At 47.1% G+C, this 26,717-nt stretch overlaps 1 protein-coding gene and 1 long non-coding RNA gene across 9 annotated transcripts in view; one reads left to right on the top strand and one right to left on the bottom strand.

Annotated features, from left to right (window-relative positions):
- Positions 1–328: 328 nt before the first annotated feature.
- On the top strand, positions 329–19,288 carry LOC149916921 (uncharacterized). Its single transcript, XR_016469396.1, has 4 exons — positions 329–525; positions 1,345–1,469; positions 11,674–11,826; positions 19,225–19,288. It is a non-coding gene; the product is annotated as an uncharacterized LOC149916921 (long non-coding RNA).
- Positions 14,160–26,717, bottom strand: part of LEPR (leptin receptor) — a 44,342-nt gene continuing 31,784 nt past the window's right edge. For 6 of the 8 annotated variants that reach the window (XM_031603919.2, XM_090146822.1, XM_090146819.1 and 3 more), the window contains 4 exons: positions 23,724–23,826; positions 22,989–23,064; positions 18,960–19,806; positions 15,933–17,895 (listed from right to left, as the gene is read on the bottom strand). In XM_031603919.2, coding sequence (XP_031459779.2) covers positions 19,006–19,806; positions 22,989–23,064; positions 23,724–23,826 — 980 coding nt within the window. In that variant the 3' untranslated portion in view covers positions 15,933–17,895; positions 18,960–19,005. The other 2 variants (XR_016469395.1, XM_090146824.1) reach the window with 2 other exon arrangements.

Below are 26,717 nucleotides of genomic sequence, written 5' to 3'. Positions count from 1 at the left end.
CCGCTCGGCTCGGCTCGGCACCGCTCGGCTCCGCTCCCCCCCCAGCCGGCCGCGGGCTGCCGGGAGGGAGCGGCGCCGTCCCCCGCGGGCGCGGGGCGGGCTCACCTCGGCGGGCGCTCCGCAACGGGCGGGAAGGAGGGAGGGGCGAGCGCCGCCCGTGAGGAGAGCGGCGGTGCCCGCGGAGCCCGCGCTGCGCCTCGACCCCTCGCGGCTGTGCGAGGCCGCGGCTCGGCGCCGCGTTCGATCCGGGCTTCCCGCTCTCAGCGAGGCCCCGGAGGGGGGAGGCGACGCCGTGAGGTGCAGAATCTGGCATCTGGTTCGAGGCAGCCCCCGTTACCCGTACAAACTGGGGCACGAAAGGATTGAGGGCAGCCCGCGCTGCGCCCTCACGGCTCGCACGGACAGCCGTGCCCTGCAGCAGCGCTGGGCTCGGTCATCTTGAGGGTCTTTTCCAACCTGAGCAGTTCTGTGGCTCTCAAAGCAGCGTGGCCAGCAGTCGGGGAGGTGATCTGCACCTCTGCTCAGGTGTGGAGCCCTCGGCACAGGAGGGACGCAGAAGGGATCCAGAAGAGGGTCACAAAAATGGTCCCGGGGTGGAACGCCTCTCTGTGGGACGGGCTGAGCTGGGGCTGTTCAGCCTGGGGAAGAGAAGGCTGTGAGGTGACCTGATGGCGGCCTGACAGTTTCTAAGGGAGAGTGACAGGAAAAAAGGGGACAAATTCTTCGGTGGGGTCTGAGATGACAGGACAACGGGAAATGGCTTCAAGCTCTGGGAGGTTAGATTAGGTTAGATATAAGGAAAAAATCTTCTTCAGTGAGGGTGGTGAGGCACTGGAACAGGTTGCCCAGAGATGTGGTTGATGCCCCGTCCCTGGAAGACTTTCAAGGCCAGGCTGGATCAGGCCCTGGGCACCCTGACCTAGCTGTGGTGTGCCTGTGCACTGCAGGGCAGTTGGACTTGATGGCCCTCAGAGGTCCCTTCCAGCTCTAAGGATTCTAGGATTCTGTGATCTGGAGCAGAGGAGCCTCAATGCTCCTCACAGCTGCTGGCAGGAGGTTGGGGTGAGGGGGGGTCAGTCTCTGCTCCCAGGGAACAGCGATGGGATGAGAGGTGATGGCCTCATGCTGTGCAGGGCAGCGGCAGGCTGGGTGCTGGCGGACATCTCTGCTCCAAAGAACAGTCAGCACTGCACAGCTGCCCAGGGGTGGGGGGTCAGCATCCCTGGGGGTGTTCAGAGCTGCGGGGATGTGGCACTGAGGGACGTGGGCAGTGGGCATGGGGGCTGTGGGATGGAGTGGGGACCTTTGAAGGCTTTTCCAACCTGAGTGATTCTATGGTTCTAGGACACATGGCCGTCAGAACCCCAGCACTTGGCCCCTGGCAGGGCAAAAGACATGGTGACACAGCAGCAAAGCAGTGGCATCACAGTGACATGGCAGCACGGCAGCAGCAGGACGTCCCCTTGGAGGTATGCACAGCTCAACACCACCGAAGGCAGCGCAGCTGCAGCAGCAAACAGTGCAGCCTGCCTTGAGGGTGCAGCCGTGCAACAGGGCTGCTCACAGCACCCCACACATCTGTGATGTGGAGGCTTGGAAGAAGTCATTTCATGTGGGCTGGCTACAGCAGGAGCATCTGTTTGATCCTAGCAGTGTTGCTAGGTCTCTGGATGTTTGAGGTCTTCATCAAAGGCCTGGCTTCCAAAGTAGTCTAATGTCAGTTAATTCACATTTTGAAAAGAGTAATTTTCTTGCCTTCATAGTTGAGGAGTAATATTTAACAGTCTTAAAGGAGCAGCTCCAACTCCCAAAACCTCAGAATCTAGAATACAAAAATGAAATGCATTCATTGTAAAACCTTTTGAATTACAAGTTAAATTCACTATTTGTAGAGGACACAGACCCTTAATTTCAGGGAGTAATGACTGCAGTCTCTGAAATGTGAACAGAAAGCTGCTGTTTAATTCGTGCTCAAGGACTATCTCATCACCCAGTGTCCCACAGATTCAGGGCAGACTGCACCAGATCTTGATAAACCAGCCTTTATGCAGTGCAGTGCAAGAGAACAATATTGAATGAAAGTTTTGTACCACAATCATAAGGGGGGGCCTGGAGGGAGGGAAGAGATTGCATGAAGAGCTATTCATTGACTTGTGAAATGAAGAGTTAATAACCACTTGTTAGATTTCCATAAAATACACTTAGATAGCTTTTAGTACACACAAGATGAGTTAGTAATGATCAGCAAAAATTTCATTTTTTCACTCTTTTTCTTTCTTGAAATTTATTTCTGTACATCTAATATTAAAAAAAAAAAAAGTGTAAGACTGCTGATAGGTGTCATTCAGATGATGATTCAGGTATGTGCTGTGTTTCCTTCATTACTTCACATCACAAACAAGATTACAGAGACAGGCAGCCATGATGCTGGAATGGCAGGATTTTTAAAGCAACTGTAAAACATTTCTCTGGAATCATTTCACACCTTTACAGCTTATCATCTCATCCTTTCCTTTGCCAATAAAATACTGTTCTCAACATTTCCTAGCCTGTCAGGGTTGCAGTCTCAAAAAAGAAAGATTGGCACCATTTTATCTTGGACAGCTCTTCCTGATGTGCCCAAAGCAGTCTGTGTGGCAGTGCATGCAGGAGCTCTGCTTGAGACCGAGCCGTTGGTCTGAAAGCCCTGGGGTGGCTTACAGCCACATGCACAGCCCCACATGGACAGACACAGACCGGTTTGCACCCTACAGTAGGAAAAACCTCTGCAGTTTTCAGAAAGAATAAGGCACACAAATCCCAACTGCCTCCAAAAAGCCAAGCTAAGCCAGCGTCAGACCTGATCTAACCTGCTATGCATCGTAAGCCACTGCATTTCACCAGCTTCCTCCTGCTCAGAATTGTGTATTTGACCAAAGCAGATCCCCCAGTCTCCCAGCCTGGGTCAGAAGATTGGACGTCAGAGAAGTCACCACTCAGCAGGCTGTTCCACTGGTTGCTCACTAACGACAACAAAAAACACACTTAACGCACTGATTTAAACTTCTCTGACTTCAGCTTTCAAGCAGTGCTTCTTATTTTGCCCTTCCCTGCTGAACCAACAACTCTTATAGTATTTAACATGCTGATCAAGCCACGGCTTAATCCTCTTTCTGATAAAATAAATGGATCAAGCACTTCAAATTCATTATAATGGCGTTCTTCCACTCTTCAAATATGTCTTTTTGCAATTCTTTCCAGGCCTCTCAAAACATGTAAATACCTTTTACAGAATGTGGGCTGCAAAACTATTTGCAGTATTCTGATAACAGCCTTATCATTTCCATAAACCACATTCCCACTCTCACTCCCAGGACCCTACTTGCACATTGAAGGATCACATCAGCCCTCTTTTTTGCCATTGCAAATAAAGTTTTTGGCTACACACAGGAGTAGAAGCAAGGTGAATTTTCCCTCTGGATGCTGCCTTGCTCAGAGAGTCACACACAAAAATTCATTTATGGCAAGAAGTTCAATCTTTGATTGTTGGTTATATAGCGTTTAGGTAAGTCATGTCTAAGTTCTGCTTAACTAAGAAAGCGCAGAGCGTATGTAAGTTAGGACAGGACAAGTAAAATAGCTCAAATAAAAGTCAGCCTTGTCTGCTAGACTACAAAGCCAAGGAAACGGGAATGTTGCTCTCAGGCCCCCACAGCCTTCAGACAGTGGGTAGTGTCTTCTAATTCCCTGGCAACGAGGCACATCAGTAATCCTGATTCAGTGAGTGATCTGCAAACAGTGACACAGATGCAGTGTGTCACTGCACAGGAGCTGGCCATGGCAGCCATCACCAGGACAGAAAGAGCTGGCCTTTCTCCTGTCTTCACAGATCTCTGGCTTTCTGACACCCCATTGGAAACTCAAATGCTGATAACAAAGGCTGTCATGAGGAGGGCGAAATTAAGAAATTTCTTAGAGCTCATGCTGTGATCATATCACAGGCTGTGTTATTCTTATCTTCCTCTCCGGAATCTGCCAAGTCTACTTGGAGAACACATCCATGGCATTAAGATATTCCACCAGCCCTGAGTTTTTATAATCTCACTGGAACAGAATACTGAGAGCTGCAAAGTTTACTGCTGTTCACCAGGTACCACTCGTGAACACAAACATGTCATTGTCAGTGAGCTCTGAACACCCTAAAAGGCTTAAGACTAATAAATCTGGCTGATACCCTGCCAGCTTTCTGAGCAGTTGCATATGATTTAGGTAGACCAGTACAATACAATCAGTGCTTTTTGTTACTCTCTGCAGAATCTAGCTAATCCTCAAACACACATTAGCAGGCAAATCCTGAAGATCCCCACTGGGCCACGTCATGTCACGCATCCGATGTGCAAGGCCAAACCTTCCCATTCCTGTGCTGTCCCCCGCAGAGCTGCCCAAAGGCCACCTCCCAGCATCTCTGAATCTGATCAGTTCCGTGATTGAGCACCTGGTGGGAAGGCAGGGCCAACCTAGGGGAGCTCAGGTGCATGCAATGCAATGCAGCTGAGTGACCAGAAGGGGTGGAGTCAGGATCCACACCTTCCCAGACTTCATTTAAGGGTTGGCAGTGGAGGTGAGGATGTTTTACTGGAGCTCCCTGCCTACCTGAGGTCTTCCAAAGGTAAGCACATTTTTTCCTTTATTTCTGCATCTGTGGCTGCTGTGTTTGGATTTGTCTTCATTTGCAGCAGTCAAAGACCTTGCCACCCTGCTATCATTGCTGTGCTTTCCATCATGAATTTATGCTTCCCACCATCAATTTATAGAATTGTTATGTAAGACAACGTTTGTGCGCTCGCTTTAATCAGGATGAGAAAGCAATATTAAATCCCAGATTTCCCTTATTTTATAGTCATCATTACCTTAGCAGTAAAACTTTCATTTAAAGTCATGTGCATCTGATCACTTTGCTGTCTAGAAGATGTAAATCCAGGCCTATATACTTAGATAAATAGCACATCGGAGCTCTGTCTTGTGCTCTGTTTGTTTGTGGGCTTTTGACTACTTTTGACTACTTTCTAGTGCTGTGGTCTGTGTGACATCTCAGTGACCCAAGTATGTATTAGCAGAATAGGTCTCTAATGTTTATATTCCACAATGCTCCCCCATCAGCTCTGCTCCCCAAAGTACTCCAAAGCGTTGTTTTTAAATTGCAAAATTGCTGCAGTAACAACAGGCGGCAAAAATGTTACTTCTTGGAAACATTAATTATGGTTAATTTATACGGAGACTGGGATGTCATATGGAAGTAACAGTATGTAGGAAAACAACACTTAACCAATTAACATTGCTCCTGACTTAGAGAAATAACTTTTCATTGCTATATAGAGCAGTTACTCAATCTGCAACACTGGAAACTGCTAAATTTGTTAGTAAATAGGAACAAAATTTACCTGGGAGGGAGATTACGTGCCAGTAGTTTTAAGAAGTGCTGATTACATTAAATTTCATTAAAATTTAATGAGTATACACCATCTCCCTAGATTTTCCTCTCCTTTCCTCCATTCTGGGCTTGTAACTCTGCTGGAAATGTCTATGATAAGATTGAGAGCTTATGGGCAGTCTAAAAGCGAAGGCCAATAAGACTGACATTGTCGTGGGAGTCTGTTACAGGCCTAACCAGGATGAAGAAGTCAACAAGACACTTTATAGACAGTTAGGTGAAGTCTCGAGGTCTCTACCCCTTGTCCTTGTGGGGGACTTCAACTTGCCAGACATCTGCTGGATTTATAATACAGCAGATAGGGAACGATTCTGGAGATTCCTAGAATGTGTGGGAGATTAACTTCCTGACACAGCTGGTGAAGGAGCCAACAAGGGGAAGCAAAATCCTGGGCCTGCTATTTGTTAACAGAGAAGGTCTTGTGGGGGATATAAAGGTTGGAAGCCGTCTGGGGCGTAGTGATCATGAGATGCTGGATTTCTTGATCCTTGTTGAATCATGAAAGGGAGTCAGCAGAACTGTCACCTTGGACTTGTGGAGCCTCTTTAGGACCACGGTTGAAGGGTCCCTTGGGAGGTAGTTTTGCAAAGCGTGGGAGCCCAGGAAGGCTGGGAATACTTTAAGGAAGTTATTTTAAAGGCGCAGGAGCTGACCATCCCCAAGTGATGAAGATAAGCCAATGGGCAAGGAGGTTGGACTGGCTGAACAGAGACCTTTGGCTGGAACTCAAGAACAAAAGGCAAGTTGATGGTCTTTGTAAGAGTGGGCAAGCTACTTACGATGATTACAAGTACATAGTGAAGCTGTGCTGGGAGAAAATTAGAAAAGCCAAAGCCAAGCTGGAACAGAATTTGGTCACTAAGGTAAAGGACAACAATAAATATTTCCATATTTCTATAAACACATCAACAGGAGGGGTAGGGAGAATCTCCATTCCTTGTTGGATGCTGAGGGCAAATTGGTGACCAAGGATCAGGATAAGGCTGAGGTACTTAATGCCTTCTTTGCCTCAGTCTTTAATAGTAAGACTTGTTACTACCTGGGATCATAGCTGCTTGAGCTGGTAGATAGGGGTGGGAAGCAGATTAGGCCCTGCATAATCCATGATGAAATGGTTTTGGACCTGCTCTGAAAGCTGGATGCTCACAAGTCCATAGAGCCAGATGGATTTCACCCTAGAGTGCTGAGGGCATTGGCAGTTATGGTTGCCAAGCCACTCTTCATCATTCTTTAGCAGTCCTGGCTATCTGGGGATGTCCTGTGGACTGGAGACTGGCAAATGTGGTGCCCATCTTCAAAAAGGACCAGAAAAAGATGATGGTAGCTGCAGACCTATCAGCCTCATCTTGGTGCCTGGGAAGGTTATAGAACAGATGATCTCAGGAGCCACCAATTAAAGGTCAACCAGGGGATCAGGCCCAGTCAGCATGGGTTAATGAATGGTAGATTCTGTTTGACAAACCTGAGAGGAGACTTTATTGCTCTCTTCAAATACCTGAAATGTTACAGCAAGAGTGGGGCTGGTCTCTTGTCAGTGGTGACAGGACGAGGGGAAATGGCCTCAAGTTGTGCCAGGGTAAGTTTAGGTTGGATATCAGGAAAACCTTCTTTAGAGGAAGGGTTGTTAAGCACTGGAATAGGCTCCCTGGGAAGGTGGTTGAGTCACCATCCCTGGATGTGTTTAAAAACCATTTGGATGTGGTGCTCAGGGATGTGATTCAGTGGAGGGTTGGTAGAGTTAGGGTAGGATGGTTAGGTTGTGGTTGGACTTGATGATCTTTAAGGTTTTTTCCAACCTGAGTGACTCTATGATTCTATGATCTTCACAAATTTAAACCAAGCCTTGGAGATGAGACAGCCTAGGGGCGGCGATGAGGTGATCTCCTCCTTGGTAGGTAGGAGGGAGGCATCTGTTCTTGTTCTCCTGTGTCGCATCATGTTAAAGCTGTTGACCCTGGGATCCTACTGCCTTCCACGCAGGAACTGCCAAGATAATTACTCAGAGGCTTCAGATGCTGTCTGACAGGGGACATCCACTTCACAGTAATAGGACTTATTTCCTCCACAGCTGGACCCCTCACTAATGGGGTCCCCTGCTAATCAGAGCCCTGAAATCTGATGATGCACTCGAGTGCCAGTGATGTGGAGATGATGCACAAGTGGTCAATTCCGGCAGCAAGCTGAGAGTATTTCTGGCTGTGGTGCTGGCACTGAGCTCTCACTCACCAGGGTCTGAGTAATGCTTTCCGTCATCTGCGGGTGATGACTTACCATGTTTGTCCTTTTTTGGAGTATGATGACTTTACTGTAGTTATTCATGCCTTCATCACCTCTCATGTGATGCACTTCACAAACTCCAGCTAGCATACAGGGCATTGCAGAACACCTCAGCTGCACCAGGAACCATCCTAGACTTTGCTCTAATTCCTCATAAAACAAAAAATCAAGTGCAGCATCCTCACCTCCTGCTTCATGCTCAGAGCCCTCCCAGGGTGGAGGGCATCACTGACACCTCCGCTGCTGTCAGTCAATGGAGAGACCTTCTGGTTTTGTGGTCAGCAGAATCGTCACGGGATCAGTCTGAGGGCATGGAATGAACTGAGGGGTAAATGCCATTAAATACCACCACATCCTGCTCCATGAGAAGTGTACACTTCTCAAGCTTTGCTTTCTTCACAATAAAACACTAGGATAATATATATGTAAAAGAGGACGGGGGGAAAATCCCATGTACCAAAACAGGATGCTATTATATCTTTTTTATCCTTTTTATCCTTTTTTTTTTTTTTTCCAATCTGAGGAGACTATGAGAAAAAAATAAGCTGGCAGATGTTAGTCATTTTGCTTAATGCACTCAGATACCTTGTGATAAATGTGGTGGGAGAGCTTGTATAGAATAACTGTCTTCAGTGAGGGGCTGTCAAAATAGTAAAAAGACAAGTTTCCTATTAAAATAGAAATGGAGTAAAAGCAAATGTGCTTTTGAAGGAGGATGGTTGGTACCAGCAATACTAAAAATAAGGGGAACACAGCCCTCATTTCACTGCCAGAAGAAAAGGGGAAATTTTTCTGTCTCTGAGATGAAATCACTTCCCTTCCCCATCCTTCTAGCTGCCTAGCTGGGGCTGTGCCACGAGGGCACCACTGGCAGAATGGATTCTGAGCTGCAGTTTATGCCCTGCACTGCTCCCAGCAGGCAGCACAGCCCCAGAGCTGCCCCTGCAGGGGCAATCCTTTGTGCCATCCCCAGAATCCCTCCAGAATTCCTCTTCTCAGCAAAGGGATGGGCAGGAGATTCCTCGCTACTGCCAGCACAAAGAGGAGAAGGGAGCCATTGCCTCCCCAAACAGTGTCATCTCTGTGCCCCCCAGTTTGTGCACCAGAATGGCTTTGTTACCTCTGCAACTCTTCATGAAGGCCTTGGTGCCAGCCAGGGGTACTGGAGTGAGAGCTGATGGGAGGGGTGGTAGGAGAATCACAGGGCAGTATGAAAATGGGAAGGAATACACTGAGTACTGTAAGACATCAGTGAATTAATTCATTGAGCATAATTAATGAATGTCTGTGCTCCCATCTCTGCTCTTCCACTGCAGCTGAAATAGGCAAAGGAGTTCTTATATATCAGATACAGGGGAATTACATGGAGTGTGGCTGAGGCTGTGTTCCTGTGATCAGACAGTGAAATTTACCTTCCACGTTTCATAACAGAGGAGTTATTGCAGAAATCATCGGGAGGTGGGTTCTATTATGCCCTGCTCTGGAAAAGCTGAGTATTCCCTTCCATTCCAGAGTCAGCAGCTGCTTCCATGGTGGGACCAAAAGGCAGCGCCCTGAGTGCTGCACCCAGAGGGCCGGTTTGTGAGGGTTGGGGGACAACCCTTAGCACAGAGGACAGGACAAGGCTGTTTCTTTCGGGCACAGTGTTCAGAAGGGAAGGAGCTGACACCATTCAGTGTTCTGCAGCTTCTCTGTGGTTTGGCTGCTTACAGCCATCAGTAGGGCACTGCACTCCTCTTCCTCCCCCTCAGCCACCCAGCATTGGTGAGAGCGCTGTCAGACACGGAGCTGAATCAGCCAGCCCAGCCCTCCGTGAGCATCCAAATCCCTGAGAGGGGAAAATGGAGAGCCAGGGCTGGGCTCACAGCTGACATGGCAGGGAAACCTGCAGCAGAATAGCTAATCCTCTTGGTGAGGGCTCACTGGCTGCCAGCCTAAACTCCCGGCGCTGATGCATCCAGCCCAGTTTATGGAGCTGTGGGAGGGAGGACTGCTCTGCTGGCTAGATGGTGATGAATTCTGTGGAAAAAATAGCCACAGACATCTTGCATAAGAGACAAGGCTGGAAGGCCCTGGTATTTCACAAAGGAACCAGCCAAAGATCCATCCAGTACACCGGTCTGATCACAAGCAATAGATGTAACACGCAAATAATAACGCCCTGACACGGAAGCTGGCATTCTTCATCCACTGGGAAATGGCTGTTCTTGCAAAGTGTCAGTATTCAGCCCCTTTGTGTAATTAAACATTAATATTTTGCATGGAATAGGGAAACAGGTTTACTTTGGAACAAATGTTATGGGTCAACACTACTATAAAACACAGGATTGAGGTATTTATCCGTAACAGATACCTTTTTCAACCACAAATGGTTGAAAAAAATTCATCCCATTCCCTCAGTGGGACATTCTGTTCCCACATCAATCGTGGAAATCCCCAGTGATGATGCTTATACAAGCTATTCTCCATAGAAAGGAATGTCTGTGTAAATTATACCTCCAACTCGTCCAGCTCTCAGAACCAGAGGGCATGCTGCTCTAGCTGCTGCCTGGAGCCATCCCCAGGGCCCTGCCCACCTCAGCTATTCACAATTCTGCTCACAGAGTATTTTTTCTGGCAGGGTCTTGGCAAAGCACCAACCTGAACTGGATGTATATTCATCCAAATCATCTGTTCTGCATACCATTTCCTTACAGCTGCCTAAGAGAAACCATTTTAAATCATCAAAAAAAAAAAAAAAACCCTCAACAAATCGGCTATTGCACTTTATGTGCTTTGTGTCTGTTCTGATGGGCTCCTCGTTCCTCTCACCGTTCCCCCAGGCAGCTTTCCAAGCCCCAGCCCCACGAGGCAGCTGTGCCCTGGCCAGATGAGGCTGAGCACTGTGCAGGTGGGTATGTGGCTGTACGGGTGCCCCCAGCACTGCTGGGCTGGGAGCTGAGCACTGCAGGTGGGGGCACAGGTGGGGCTGCCCAGGGCCATGGGGACCTGTGGATGCCCTCAGCACCCTGTGCCAGTTCACTGCATGATCTGTGCTCTCAGATCATTTATAGTGAGGATGGATGTGCTGGGAAGAGGTGTGTGCCAGCAGACGATGCTTATCAGCAGTGCTGGTGCCCACTGTATGTTCTCAGTGCTGTTTCTCTGTGAATCATCAGCAGACGTAACTGACACAGCACTGGGTGCAGGCCAGGGGCAGCCAGATGCACGCTCAGTGCCTGCAGCTTTCACCGACCCCTCACCTTCTCTTTCCACCTCTCATAAGTTCTCTCACCTTGAAAAGCTATTTGTTTTTTTTTTCCTACCAGTGAAGATGACAAAAGCCACATCAGAGTCACTCTATCAGATACAGAGACACCTACAGCAGTGTCATCCCATCTTTCACGCTGCCACAAGGAATGAAACCAGCACCTCTGCAGACTTTGACTTCCTTTTTCTTGTCTTGATCAGGAAGTGTGCAGTTAGACAGATGTCTGTCCGCCAGTCTGTGACATTTCTTTTATCTCAGCAGTCCATAAGGTGTCTGGGTGACACCTTCAGCTCCCAGTGCCTTTTTATCAGCCCTGAGGTACAGATGGCTTCAAATTGCATATTAAGGGCTACAATTCCATTTGTACATTGCTGCGTTTTTCTCAAGATAAACTGAGCAGCAGGGAACACATGGTCCTTTCTGCTGCCTACCTGTGCTTCTTGTGCCTTCCTCCAGGTGTTCACCTTGACTGATTGCATTTGGCTCTCCAGAGGGATCGCAGCCTTTACAGGAGTGGAGCCTTCTGCTTTTCCTCTTCTGGCTCACACCACATCACCAGTAGGGCACAAACCAGCGGCAGCTGTCTGTACCGTCTGCCTTGCTGCAGTCAGAACAGAGCACCCTTTGCCACCATTCAGTGTTCATTAAGGTGTTTCTCTTTGCTCTTTTCCTGCAGCTCATCCCCAGCTTATTCTCCACGAGGCGTTCCTGCCTTTGCCTGCCTGCATATGGAGCCACGAATCTGAGTGCAGCCCCAGCGAGCTCATCTCATGCACAGACACCTGAAGCCCTCAGCGCTGCTTCACCTTCACCTTGGCACAGTGACACGGTGAGCAAACACAAGCACACACAGCGGGGCTGTCTGTAATTGTGTGGCTACAGAGGACAGCCACACGAGCTGCAGGTTTAATCTGATAGAGGCACATGGAGGTGATTTTCCTGCACATAAGGAGGCTTACAAAGATAAGGTCTTATCTTCCTCTCTTGTTTGCATCTAGATTTTTCACTGGTAAGATTTAGAAAATCACTTCCAAAATATGTGCCTGATTCAGTCAAGATACCACGCACCGCATTTTACCTATAAAAACCAGATCCAATTAAAAGAAAACAAAACCTTCTGTGTTTTAGCCTGGCAGTAGCTGATACAACAAAAACAAGGTAGACGGAAACATGATCAAATAAACAACAGCTGCTTAGAGCAGTGAATGCAAACTGTCTGTGCCGCGCTGACAGCAGGCAGGACAAGAGGGAGGCCGTGAGTTGGGTGCTGCATTTAAACCCAGTTCTAATGGTTTGTTTTGCTCACACACGTGACAGCCCAGGAAGCGCTCGCTCCCTGCAGCCCCCTGTGTTTTTTGTGCACAGCAGCCGCAGAGGAGTGCGAAATCCAGAGCTGCTGGATGATGGCTGGTGGTGATGGCAGGAAGGAGGGCTTCAGCATTGGGTGCTACAGGTGCATTGGGGCAAGCCTGTTCTTCCCCATGCTGTCTACAGCATCAGAGCAGAATTTGTCCTTCCTTTGCTCATTACAGCTGAGCAAGCTGAGAGCTCATTTCTTCCCAGCACCATGTCCTTCCCGTTTGCCTCAGACATTGCCAATAGCCTGCCTTGTGTTTCTGGCCACCGTCACCCCTTAATGGCCCGTTGAGAGTGTCACAAAGCGGCACTTGCTTTGAAATATACCTCCAGATATGATGAATGTAGATCTCTGCAAATGCTCATGCAGTTCTAACCTCACTAATGCACCAATGCAGGAGCGGCTGCCGCAGCTCAATAGCTCCACGTGGCTCACAGAGCAATCTATTGAGAGCCCTGACAGGAAATGGGATGTTAGTCAGCGCACAGTGATAAGGACAGGGCTCCTAATTCAACATCGCTTTTCATATCTAACTCATCAGAAAAGGAGCAGAAGGGACCCACGTTTATAAGACAAAAGGCAAATAAAACATGGCATATATCCTCACAGCGCATTTCAAAATCCTGTGGGTTGAACACAAACTCAGCAGGCATCCCTCAGGTACCGCTGTAGGCAGTAATCTCTCTGCAGCCATGAAACTCTACATGGGATGCTTTGTTTTAGAAGAGAGTTGTCATTTCCTTAGGAGTGCTGGTGATGTGTCCCCGCTCAGCTCTGGACAGGCGCTGTTTCTCAGCCGCTGTTTTCATGGCCACGCGGCTGGAAGCAGAGCGATGGCAAGCAATGGCAAGCTGTTCTACCAAAACAGCATCAGCACTCTGCAGCTTGCTCCTCACATTAGGCAGGCAGAAGACTAAATAATTGTTTTACTGCCAGATTCTTCTAGCCCAGATTTTTAATTATCGTTTAAAGCTTGAAGGAGTCTCTGAGTGCTTCCTTCCAGCAGCAGCTCCAGCCTGTGCAGTGTCTCCTGCCCACCTATGCATACATCTCCCAGCACTGCTTTGCCAGCTCTGATTTGGGAAGAACAAGTCTGTTCCTTGGCTTCCCCATCCCATTCCTTCTTCTTCACAAAGTGACAAGCTGACAGCCACTCGTTTCAATACTGAAATGAGTTTCTCTGCTGAGAAGCAGCTTTGTAAAACTAACACCAGAAAGCTTTTGTGTTTGTTAACTGGCATAAAGTCATAGAATCATAGAACCACTCAGGTTGGAGAAGCCCTCTCAGCTTCCCCAGCCCATCCCCCCATGCCCACATCCCTCAGTGCCACATCCCCACAGCTCAGGAACACCCCCAGGGACGGTGATCCCCCACCCCCTGGGCAGATGTGCAGTGCTGACCACTGTCCTTATGCTCAGATTTAAATAGACAAATGGTTTAAAAAACAGCTTTCAGGGATAGGATTTGAGCCTTGTTTGCGCTCAGAAGTGACCTGCCTGTGACTGTGCATTGCTGCTGGTGACAACTTCATAACCAGGTGTGCACTGCTCCACCCTCAGCTTGCTGCCTAGCACTTCCCAGCAGCACTGGAGCCCCCAGCAGCCCCTCCCTCCACCTCCCTTCAGCACTGGCTTTCCCATCCCCTCCCCAGCAGCAGGGCACTGCAGTATTTCATGAGCCATTGAGACTGATGCAGATTTCCTAGTGAGAGTTTCTTGGTGCCTTTCCCCGCTTTGCCAATGACAGCTCTTGCAGAAGCTCCTGATGGGTACTAATTAATTAGAGTCTCACACAGACAATTCCCTTTTTTTTTTTTTAATGATGCCTGCCAAAACCAAGCAGAGCGGGGCAGGGTGGGCCCAAAGGTCCTTTCCAACCCAAAGCATTCTGTGGTTCCGTGGGAGCAGGGGGTGCGAGGTCAGGCACAGGGAACCAGGGCTCTGCCAGCACACGGCAGAGAAATCTCTGCACATCGGGCCCTATGATTGCACTGCAGATGGACAAAATTAACTCCTGTTGCTGGGAGAGCAACAGGATGGAGGATGGAGTAGAAACCTGCATTTTAATGAGGTCTTCTGCAACAGGGAATGCAGGAAGTGGAATATCCACAGCAGAAGCACACCCTGGGTAACGGTTGGAAGCACACACTGTTCCATTTTGTATTTTTAAATCTAACAGATTTCTCGAGCTGAGGGCAGCCCACCTGCACCCTGCTTGCACCCCTCCTGCACCCTGCTGCCACAGTGCCGCACACTGGAGCTGCTCCATGCGCCCAGCCCTGGGCCCTGGCTCTCTTTTGCTCAGAGAACGCTCACAGTCATAAAGAAAAAGCCTTTATAATCAGCAGATGTGATTCACCGCCAGATAATGCTTTTAGTTGTCAGGTTGCTCTGGGGCAGGGGATTTTTGTTCACTCTCTTCGCCCTCATCCTGTATAGGGCAGAAGTTCCTGATGCTACAGCACTCCTTCCTCTGTCCCAAACCATCCTCAGCTGTGACCGCAGGGAGGGGGGAAGCTGTGACGCAAAGTCACATCCCGCACTGCAGCTCTGCCCTCCCCGTGTCCCAACCCAGTGAGCTGCAAGGCGCTGCTCCACGCAGTTTCCCAGTGTAAGTAACAGCCTGGGGCCAACGTTCCCCCCCAGGGAGCTGCAGGCAGGGGCAGGATGGGCTGGCACACTGTGTGCAGTCAGCCAGACCCCCATTCAGTGCTGGCACCAGCAACGAACATCCTTCTGACACTGGTAGAAGGCTGTGTTTCGGCTTCAGCTGGAAACTATCACTGTAAATTATCACAGGATCACAGAATGATTGATGTTCCAGAAGCGAAAGCGCCAGCAGTGAAAGCTGCATTCAGAAATTAGTTTGCAGTTTATGCAAGCGGAAAAGAAAAACACAGGGCCTGTTTTACACAAACTGGGAGAACTGAGGCTGGTGAGACAGAGCGTGACTCAACAACAGACACCAAACTACAGCTGTACAAAATGGGAAACAATTCCTCGCTGCTTCACACATCAATCGTGCTAAAAAAGGGTGTTTAATTATGGCTGCAAATGACCTGTAAAAGGAATGGCAACACTCTCCATTCATTTTCTTAGATAAATGAGCTATGCTCTTGAATGCTCTTCAAAATTAATTTGCAAGAGGTGAATGTTAGAGCTTAATATGTACTCCTGAAGCTGCACGTGGCTCCTCCTAATTGCTTTTCCTGCCTAAACTGAAAAGGCCTTTCCTTGCCATGGATCCATGGCAAAAAAGCATAGAGGAAAAAGCTGCACAATGACCCATTTACTGGCAGTGTACACGAGGGGAACTGACACAGAATTCCTTGCAGCAAAGGCAGAGGTGGATCAGGAGGAGCCCAGCCCAGCTGCCCAGGTGTGCTTCCACAGCCATCTCTCAACATGCCTGAGCCCAGACAGCTGCTGCTACTACTGTCACATCCTGCAGTGGGCAAATGGGATTCTGCTCCTGCATAAAGTGAAACAGAAGGCTGCTGCACACAGAATAAAATCCCTGCAATCTGATGTGGCACAGGAGGCATTTGGCTCTGTTAAACAAAAGCTGACCTGAAAATGAGAGAGAGTAATGGTGAGAAAAAGCTGCCCCAGCTCTGCCCAGCTTCCCAAACACTCTTTGCCTTAGACTCCCCAGGCAGCACAGAGGTAGCAGATGAGGGGCACAGGACAGGCTGGACACTGATGGGAAGGAAGGCTGAGAGCAGCAGTAAAGGTCCCTTTGGTGTAGGGGGAGATGCCAGAGGCAGCTTTACAAACAGACACACTGCTCAGGACCCAGGCTCACCTGCACCATGGGAGCTGGAGGCATAGGCTGAGACTGCTTTAGGAAATGCACCTGGGGTTAAATTGCTTGCTCATACGCTAATTATACATCACATGTTTTCTTTTGCTGACATACCATAACTTTGGCTTTTTATGGAGCACCACTTGCTCTAGCCATCAGGAAATAAAGTGACAGGGATGGCAGTGAGGCATTCAGGACAGGCTGGGCTCCCAGAAATAGAATTCTACTGCTGTCACCTCACCTCTGTGCAGAGAGCACCTTCTGCCTCCAGCTCTGAGCCACACCAGCGCTGCATAAAGGGGACAGGATCTTCTGCCCTCCCCTGTGCCCATCCCAGGAAAGCTGTCCCATCCCTGCAGCCCAGGAAAGCCCCTGGGGCTCACCCCATGGACTGCTACCTTGCTTAGTACTGCTCCTGTCCTTGGTTAGTGGATGAGCACTTGCTAACAGTGGTCAGTGATAAAATCAATGTAAATTTCTATTTCTCAAGAAAGAAAACTTTGCAGGAAGCAGAATTAAAGGGACTCAAGGCTCGTGATGAACCATGCCTTTATTATTCTGGTCTACAGAGAGCTTCACTGCACTGCTCACTTCCCAGCTGAGAGATCTGCAGCAGGCAGGGAGGTGTTCCTCCAGGCAGAGGGGGCACAGCTGTACTGCAGCAGCAGTGACAAAACCGTATCTCAAGCAATCCTGGTGCCTTCCCATCCCAAGGTAGAGCAGAGCAGATGGCTGAAGCACAAAAATCTGGGTCGTCTACCCAAAATTCAGCTGCAGCACAAAGAATCCCTGCAGAGTCTCTGGGGAGGGAGGCGGGCAGCAGAACTCTGCCCATCTCATGGCCTCGCCAGGTGCCAAATCTACAGGACAGAGGACAGAGCAGAGTCCACATCCAGGGCAGTGCACAGCTCACTCCCAGCACATTGAAGCTGTGCCACATCAGGTTCACCAGCAGCACGGAATTTCTTTCTTCAGGTGGATTCTAAGTTTAGCATTCTCCTGGCTGCTAACTGCAGCTTTGTGTCACTCTTGCTGCCACCTTCCAAAGCACAGTTCGTTCCAGCTGAGCAGCCACAAGTCAGCCTTTGTGGCATCTGCCACAGGGCAGCTGCACCCTACAGCCTCCTTTTCAAGACTTGAGGCTTTTCCTTCAGTCCTGCTTCCAAGCAATGAGTTCTGGTCAGCTGCCTCCTACATACTGTGTTTTTTGCACCAGTACATTACATTTGTGTCACATTCAGCACCCGAGATGGAAACACCCAGCAAGAGCCAGGTGAGCAGCTTGTTTGAGAAGGAGCAGCATGGGCTTTCTGCAAAGCTTTTCTTCAAGTGCAAATATGTACTTGCTTTGGTCCCTTTTGCTCCACAAGATTTCCTATTACTAATACATGTTCACACTTGTACTATTTATTGTTGATAAATTTTGCCCTTGTGTTTTGCATTGCCTAAGTAAGTTTCACATAAATTTAGCTTTGGAATACACAATATTTTCATCTGTCACAGCTTTCCAAAATAGATCTTTGAAAAAAGTATGTATACAAAAATATTTCTCAACTATAAAGTAGAAAAAATATATTTGGCTTGCAAAACTGTGGGTTTGTTTACCTGCGTATCCCAGAAGGTTCCACTGGGATGCAGGACCTGATCCTCCTCACAGCTGAAACCCTTTGGCTGAGCTCAGCAGGGCTCCTGGGAACAACCTGACTTCCTCACATCCATACAGACAGGCGAGCTCACTGCAGATAAAACACAGGATTTCTGGATCAAGTTACTGCCATTTCTGCTGTGGGTTCTTATGGAATAGGTTTGGAAGAAGTATTAGCTCTACTGCAATACCATTCGTACCAGAATCTTGTGTTCAACATCAATAATGTGGTTATTTCATTTCCAAGCACTCCACTTTAGCCAGGTAACGCCCCACAGTTATGGGGCCACAAGAATTTTTATTCCCCTCCTCTTGCAGCCCTCAGCCACTTCTCCTTTATACACCACTGGCTGTTCAGCACATGCCTCCAACCTCACAGCCCCTATTACAGCTCTTTGATGCTTTTGCTTTAAAAGAGACTTTACTTTAAAAGAGACAACAGGAACACAGCCACAAGCTTACCTCTATTGGTCACAGCCTTCTTTCCAATAACTGAACTGCAGGGCTCTGACTGCTCTTTCATTTGGGCCACCTGCGTATCTGCAGGCTCTATTCACTGTAGACAGCAGTGAAGCCATCAGTACATCAGGGTGTGAGGGGCAAGAGGGGGCCTCACAACTGTATGTGGTTGTGAATTTTCCTTATGTATTTGTTTCCTGAACCACAGGTAGGTGCACATCAGTGCCCCACAACCAGGCAGTACAAGAGTCCAGTGGCTGCAGCACATCCAGATGAGCTCAGCCTGCTGCATTCACCCCCTAAACCATCCCCAGTGACACACCATGTGTGAATTTCTCTCTCAGACAAAATCTGAGTACATTCCACATCAATCTCCTCACTAACACTATGGATTAGGTCTCTCTGTCTTGGGCTCCCCACACAGCACCTGGAACAAGAGCAAGCTCACTCAAAGTCTGCCAACGTGTATAAAGAGATACTTTACTCCTGAATGGAGAGACACACATACTTGGGTCTGCATGGCCAACAGAAAACCTTTGAATATATTTATATATAAATTATATTTTAAAAAGGCCCCACATTTTAAAATTAGGTCAAAAAGAGGAATTTCTTCCTACTAAAATCCTGTCACTCAAGCACAGGATCAGCTACCCAGCCTTCCTAAAAGAAATTAAGAGGGACAAACAGGGCACATACCTACACTTAGAAAGCCATAAAGAGCATTAAATTAAGGCGTGAGGGCTTAACAGCTGTTCTCTGTGGTCTCTTGCACCTTGGCAGCAGTTATCCGAAACTGGGGCACGTATGGCACGATGGTTTTAATGCTGCTCTGGAGAAATGCATTTAAATTTGGAGGTGTATTCTGAAGAAACCCCACACCTCTGAGTAGATCAGCTGTATGGAAATGGCACATCAATCTGGAACTTTCTGTTAAAAAGATGTCATTTTCTCTTTTGTCCAGTGATGTTATCCCTAGGTAACAGAGACCTCGCTCGGGACTACTTCCTTCTGTGAAAGCATCATCCTGATCTGAAGGCTCTGAAAATCCCTCTGAAGAGATAAGGGAAAGGGTCTTGCAGGGCCGGCTGCCAGCCTGGTCAGGCAGCAGGAGGAACTCCTCATTTCCCAGCTCCCAGGAGCTACCTGAGGAAGCACCTGCAGCCAAGGGGTCTTCAGCTAGAAAACACCTATCGAAACCACTTCTGGGATTCTTCTTCTGTTCGTAAAGCCCACCTGATCCAGAGTTACTGATAACAGTGGCATACTTAATGTTGGACTGACTTGTTTCTGCAGTGATCGGGGCACTGGGGGAGCACTCCGAGAAGCTGCAACCACTGAAATGGCTGCTGGGACATGCAGAGTCATGCTCAGAGTCTTCAGTTTTTGTCAACATGGAATCAATTGCTAAGAAATCTTGCGCGTCTTCTTGTTTCAAAGCGTTAATAACACTGATGTCTTCCAGCACTATTTCTCGTTCCAGAAGAAGAGGCTCAAATGACATTGCTTCAGGGTGCTTGACAAAAAGATGCTCAAAAGTTTCAGGCTGGAAGAAAAGATACAGCTTAATGCTCATCTGCTATTTAACAGCTCTATTTCAGCATGAAGCTACAGATTTCAAGAATCACAGACAAAATCCCCATAGCTTTAGTAAGAGCATATCACTGACAATCCCCTAAAACACATCTCCACCTTCTTTATGCATGGCTGTTGGTGAAGACTGAGGGGAAAGTCAAAGCATGGGATGCCACGTGCTCAGAGCAGCTGGACAGCAGCCACTGAGGCTGAAGCAGCAGCAGAGTGATCCTGTTTGCCTCAGGATTAATAAATGTGCCCAAGTGCTTTGTAAGACAAAGGCCTTGTGCCCTTAGATTTTCTTGACTTTTCATTTTGATTACTTAAACAGTCTGAGATCACAGATATGCCAACTAAAATAACTTCTGCAGCTAGGGCTGGAATATTTAGGGTCAAATTTGGGCTTTCTGTTGTGTTCTGAGAGCATTCCCATCTGAATATCAGCTGTATGTCTGAACTGCACAAAGAGAAACATTTATTTTGGAGGAATGTGTGCTTCCCTACTACCTAATATACATGCATATAAAATATACAACAGCACAAACTGAACAAAACAGGAACTTCCAGCTACAAAGGAGAATTCACTTGAGAAAAAAATATATTTCCTAAGGAATTCAAGACAAAACAAACAGATAAAAACAGATTTTGTGTGTATTAACAAACTGTATTTTACAGCAGGAAAGCTGCCAGCACAACTAGGAACGTGTCAAAATACTCAGAGTGCTCTGCAATGATGGACCAGAGCGCAGCAACTCGCATGGCTGGGGCTGCTGCCCCCTCATGGCACAGCCTGCCAGCAGTGCCTGCCCACGCTGCTGCCCTCCTGCTGCACCTCCCTGAACAGACACTTCATTTACTCAGCAAATAACGTGATTTTGCCTGATTTTGACACACATGTAGACCCAGTCTTGCAAGCTTTTACATTTGCCTATTTTAAACTGTGATTTTAATCTCTTGCTACAATAAGCAATACAATTCTGATAAAACAATGCTCCATAAATGCAGTTCAGGAGCACCAAGTAGCAGTGTCCGTTGTTGAATATCCAAAGTAATGGTCTGATGTTGACTGAAGGACTTAATATTAGTATGTGCCAAGACAAAAAGAGTTCTACATCAAATGCCTTCAGAAAGACACCAGAACTTTCCAGCAGTGGCAGATGGGCTATTTATGCAGTCAGCAGTTATTGTAGCTAAGCAAGAATACCATCCTGCACCGTGCATTGCTTTCTCTAGTGGAAATGGCATGCATACATCCAAGTGCAGAATTAGGCCCTGACCACACTGCTGCAAAGAATGTTTCAGACTCAGATATCATGAAATGAGCAGGAGATGATTGTGCTTATCTGAGGACAGGCCCTGTGCACTTAACTCTAAGCAGTATTTTCCAGTCAGACTGATACGTGGTACGAAGGAGGCGTGCTTTCTACTGCAGAATGAGCTGTCAAAAATCATGTCAAACAGCACTTCTTTCATACTTGTATGCATCATTTCTTTCCCGTTAATTATGGAGCAAAGGATATGAATATGGAGCAGGATCTGCAGGCATGACTTCACCCCTCCTAGTTAAAACATCACCTGCTTTAATGTGCTCCTTTCAGCTCCACCAGTCAAGTAAGGAGAATCATTTCCAGTGTCCCAAATCCAACATCCATCTGAGATAGTGAGGATTGCCACAAGTTCCTCTTGTAATAAATGCAAAGATTAAACAGAGAAAACACAGGTGTGCTGCTGCAACTGATACTCCTGGCACTTTGCTCTTGTTTTCTCATAGGGCCCATCCCTTCTCAGTGTGCAGCCATGGAGGCAGACATGTCAGACTGCTCTGGGCCCTAACAACCTGTGCAAGGAAAACACACTGAGCCCTGCAGAGCACGGCAGAAGCACAGGGACTGCTGGGTACAAGGCTGGAGAACACCCTCTGCATTTTCCCCAGCAGAATGAACTCCAAAAGCTACATTTAACACTTAGACATACAGTGTGGTGCATCAGAGAAGTATTTTAGCACATAAAAAGCAACAAAAAATAATGTTAAAATCAAGATGCAAGGCTAAATGCATGTTACATTATGCAGAAATTGCTCTAACATCTAACCCAAACCAGATTGTGCTCGGGGATTTCTGCTTGCTTGTTTCTAACGTTAGAGATGATTCAGACATCTGCACTGTTACAGCTGCTTGTTTGGTAACGAATAAAGAAGCCATATAAATAGCATGTATATTCAAACCTTCAGGGAAAAAAACAATCAAGCAAGTGAAAAAAAACACCAAGACACGACATGCATACAATATCTGTATTCTTTGAGTTGCTGCAGCACCGGGGGTACATAAAAACTTCAGAAGATCTTAACAGGAGAGCCTTGTACAAGAGACAAGCCACGTTCTGGTCTGTAACATGGCACCTATTCCTAATTCTTGCAAGGGTATTTTAGATTTTTGACAGAACTACTTCTACAATTCATTATAATTAAGCAAATGAGCATCATTAGGTGTCTGTGTTTCTTGTCTTCTGAATATAAATAGAGAAACCTTCTAACCCTAGGAAGCCTGGGAGATGGCCCAAAGGTTCAAGCAGGCAGTGACCATGATTAGGCTTGAAAGAATGTCCATCCTCTGTTGAAATGAAATGAGAAAGGAAACCTTCTCTGGGAATGCAACTAAAATACCCATTAGGCGCTCTTTCTTTTAGAGATAACAGACCTAATTTAGATCACTGTCTCAATGACTGTACATTGTCAGCTCCTTGAGAAGCTCCATTTCCTGGTTCTAATGGGCTATGTCCACATAAAGTCTCTCACTGGTCACAGCTCATTGCATCACAGCTCTTGATTCATGTGGTAAATGGAGAGGCACTTTACTCCAGCAAAACATACAGCTACAAGCACTCATCAGTACAGGAGCATTACACCGATGGGACATGTTTAGGTTCTACAACTGCTGTGTTACATTTAAGAGATGCTGGTCTCTGGTCCTGGTACATTTCAGGGTGCTGGCTTTCTACAGCTAAAAGAACAGCTGTATTGCCAATTTCAGAGGCTCTAGGTGCTTGGTTCAGTAATTCAGATGGGCTCTAGACTAACCAACACACTGGGCTCAGTACTGAGCAGTCAGCCCTTGAGCACAGCCTGGGGAGGAGCAGCACCAGGGAAACACATACCTGCTGAAAATCAACTCCTTGTGCCCATGAGCAATTCTTGGGGTTCGGAACATCTTCCCAGAGCAGTTTCTTCATTCTGAAAGGTGAGGTAAATTCTGGAGTTAGTCCTGCACTCATATATTCTGTACTGCTGTTATTTACCTTTGCTATATCAGAAAAGGAATATGTGACATTTCATTTATCCAGAACACTATGACTATGAAACAATCATAGTCTAGAAGGTCAAAGTTAAATGGAAAAATTAAGTAGTAACACAGCAGCTAGCACTTTCATGAATTATGAAATGTACAGGCAGCCTTTGCTGAACTGGACCCCAACCTACTCTCCATAAAACTCAAATGCACTTCTTTTGGAATTGGCTTTTCCTTCATACTTTAGTTGGTAAGGAGAATTAAATCTGCAGCACAGAGTGCAATACAAATTCAAAGCACCTGGCACCCATCAGCTTGCCCACAAAATATTGCAGAAGTAAGCAGTGTGGGATACAGGCCGACATGGTATTTTCCACTGAGAAAGGACACCAGCTCTAACAGGCATTACTCTGACCAGATAACAAGGCATTCCAATTTGTGGTGCAACATTTAAGAGCCCACTGCCTTACACTGCATCTCAAAAATAAAAATGAAAAAAGCAATCCAACTTTCCTCATACGGACACTGCCCACCAGCTGAGCAGACATAGCAAAGCTGCACTGCCTTCCAAAGGCCTTCTGGGATTTGATGAGGACAAATTTACCTTCGGTGGGAAACCAGCAGTGCTCCAAGCAACAGCACAGAGGTTGAAATAACTATTGGCAGAACCATGTAGAGACTAGAACTGGTCTGACTGACATATCCATCTGAAAATAAGAGGAATGTAGGTAACACCACATTGAAATTATTTGTCTGTGAACAAACACTTTATAAAAGGCAAATAATGACAACTTACATAACCAGGAGAAACAACAGCCTTGTCATGGTTTTGGTTTTTGCTTATTTGATTTTCAATATTCCACATCAAAACATCATGTACTGGAAGTATTAATGCTCTAATTCTACGTACCTATCCCTATACATTACGGAAGTCACGGGATCTGACCCTTCCGGGGGGGGCGGTCTCTTACTGCCTGGCAGTGGGTGCTGGAGGTGCTTTCCTAGCCGTTCCAAGCTTTTTCAGGTTTGACTCGGTCTCGGGAACTCTCTCTCATATCTTATTTGATTTATTAGTCTCAATTTCAATTAGATTGTATTATATTGTATTATTTTGCATTCCGATATCATAGTTAGTAAAATAAGTTTACCTCCATAGATTGTTGCCGCTGTTTTTTTTCCTTTTCCCCCTACCTTCCCATTTTGTGGGCCCAGGCGGGGGGTGGGGAGGGCAGGGGCCTACTGCCCCCTGTCACGGGCATAAACTGATCTAGTTAATTCCGTGACAGATTTTGGTGGAGAATGCGGGCATAGCTGCCTTTTGTTTTTTTGGTTTTTGCTTTTTGGCTCTTAGAACGAATCTCACTCTCTGCTCTTAGAGAGCTTCGTTAGGGAGCATTATCAGTAGTTCAGGTTTTTGTGCTGGAAAACTTGACCTTGAAAGACCAGGCGTACTGCCAGTATTCTGGGATATTTGTAAACTTTGAGCACTGCTTAGTCTGAGTAGTGCCTTTTTTTTTCCTTCCCCCCCCCTCTTGTTAGTTTCAATTCATTAACCCTTTTTGAGCAGAAACCAGCGATGAACCCATTCTTTTTCGTGGGAGCGCTGAGTAGGGGATTAAAAACTATGGCGTTTCTCGTGACCTACTGGCCAATTATCAATGTCATCTTTACTTGTTGTGGAATGGTGTACGTATATAACTACATAAAGGCACTGATGGAGACGCCTGTATGGTACCTATCTTGGTACCTATATGCAATGTTTAATATGAATTTTGACATTTGCATCCCGGATGGAATGGCTAATTTCACAAGCAACTACATCCCAGATGGAATAGCTAATTTTACAAACCACACGATGTTCGAACCAGTTTCCAGGTTTTCCTTTTGGTTTATCAGACGTTTTTCCAATGCTGACTTAACTCTCATGCTTGTGGTCGTAATATCACTCTCCCTGAATGTAGTCCTATACAGGAATAGTAAGCAGAAGGAGTCTCCTCCAGAACTAGAGAATGCTGACTGGCAGGGAATATGGAGAGGTTTAGGAAAAATCTTAGAAGCATGGGGACCCGCAATGTCATGGGATTTCACTCTTGAGCACCTGTGGGATCCCCAGAAACTTAGCCAGTATTTGGAACAGGGGCAGTGCGGCTTAGGTAAATCTAAGGAGGTACAACTTATTTGGGGTTTGGCTTGTGCTTACCGTGCCATATATAATACTGTTTTGGAGAGAGAGAGTTTCCGAGCTGAGATTCAAGCCAAAGGGGAAGTCAAATCTGATCAATTACAGGAGACACCAGTAACAATATCAGTTGCCCCTGTGGAGGGCAAGAAATGGAAACGAGTGTCCTCGCGTCTAGAACGGAAAAAAGAAGAAGAGGAGGAGGAGGAGGTGGAGGAAGATCCAGGTGAGGGGCCCTCCTCGAAACCACCAACATCAAGAAAGGCAAAAGGAAAAACTAAGAGACATGCAGAAGAGAGTGATGAAGAGGAAGTTTCTATTACTACTCGTCGGCCTCTGAAGATGACTGAAATCCAAGGCTCAAGAAAGGAATTTATACGGCGCCCAAATGAAACTATCGTTTCCTGGTTAGTTCGCTGTTGGGACGACGGGGCCAGTAGCTTGTCTCTAGATGGTAACGAAGCTCGCCAACTAGGAGCCATTGCCAGAGATCCAGCTATTGACAGAGGAATTAGTCGATGTCTGGATGGGGCTGCCTCCCTCTGGGAACGAGTATTAACAGCTGTGAAGGAAAGGTACCCGTTCAAAAGCGGCTTGAAGCCTGTGACGAAAAGATGGGATACAGTTGAACAGGGTATCCAGTATTTGAGGGAAATAGCCGTGGTGGAAATGTTGTATGACCCGAACTGTGTTTTTAACGACCCACAAGGCCATGACCCTGAGAGAGTGAGAACAACGCGTGAAATGTGGCAGCAACTCACATCAACAGCACCAGCCAGATATGCCTCTGCACTATTGGCAGCATCTGACAGATACCAGGACCAACAGAGAAGCCCCTTAGTTTATGAATTGATTCTTATGCTCCAAAGCTATGAACAACAGCTACCCCCAACTCGCGCCGCCATCGCCGCCATCTCACAAATGACGGAGCAACTGAATAAAGTCCAAGAGCAAGTGTCTTCACTGATGAATCGTGACAAACCTGTAGAAGTATCAGAAACGCTTGATGAAGATCAGAATAGTCAAAAGAGTCTACTGAAGGAGATGAAGGAAATGATGGAACAAATGTGGATCCAACTAACTAAAGATGATGAACCCTCCTTCTCAGGTGCAAAATCAAAAATCTCAGCTGTTAGAGGCAAACGCTCTCCAGCTCCAGGAAGGAATCCTACATCGCGACTTGCCTTGTGGCGTTACTTACGTGACCATGGAGAAGACATGAGGAAGTGGCATGACCAAGCTACTCATGTACTACGAGCACGGGTGAGAGAATTACAAGGCAGATCAACCGCCAGTGCAGTTGCTCCGGTTACCACAGGTAATGAATAGAGGGGCCCTGCCCTCAGTCAGGGGGGGGAAAGGGATAATAGAGTTTATTGGACTGTGTGGATCCGATGGCCTGGCACATCAGAACCACTG

Source organism: Phasianus colchicus, chromosome 9 (assembly GCF_987193195.1).
Source record: "Phasianus colchicus chromosome 9, bPhaCol1.hap1.1, whole genome shotgun sequence".
Classification (NCBI taxonomy): Eukaryota; Metazoa; Chordata; class Aves; order Galliformes; family Phasianidae; genus Phasianus; species Phasianus colchicus.
This window is presented reverse-complemented; position numbering and strand designations above follow the sequence as displayed.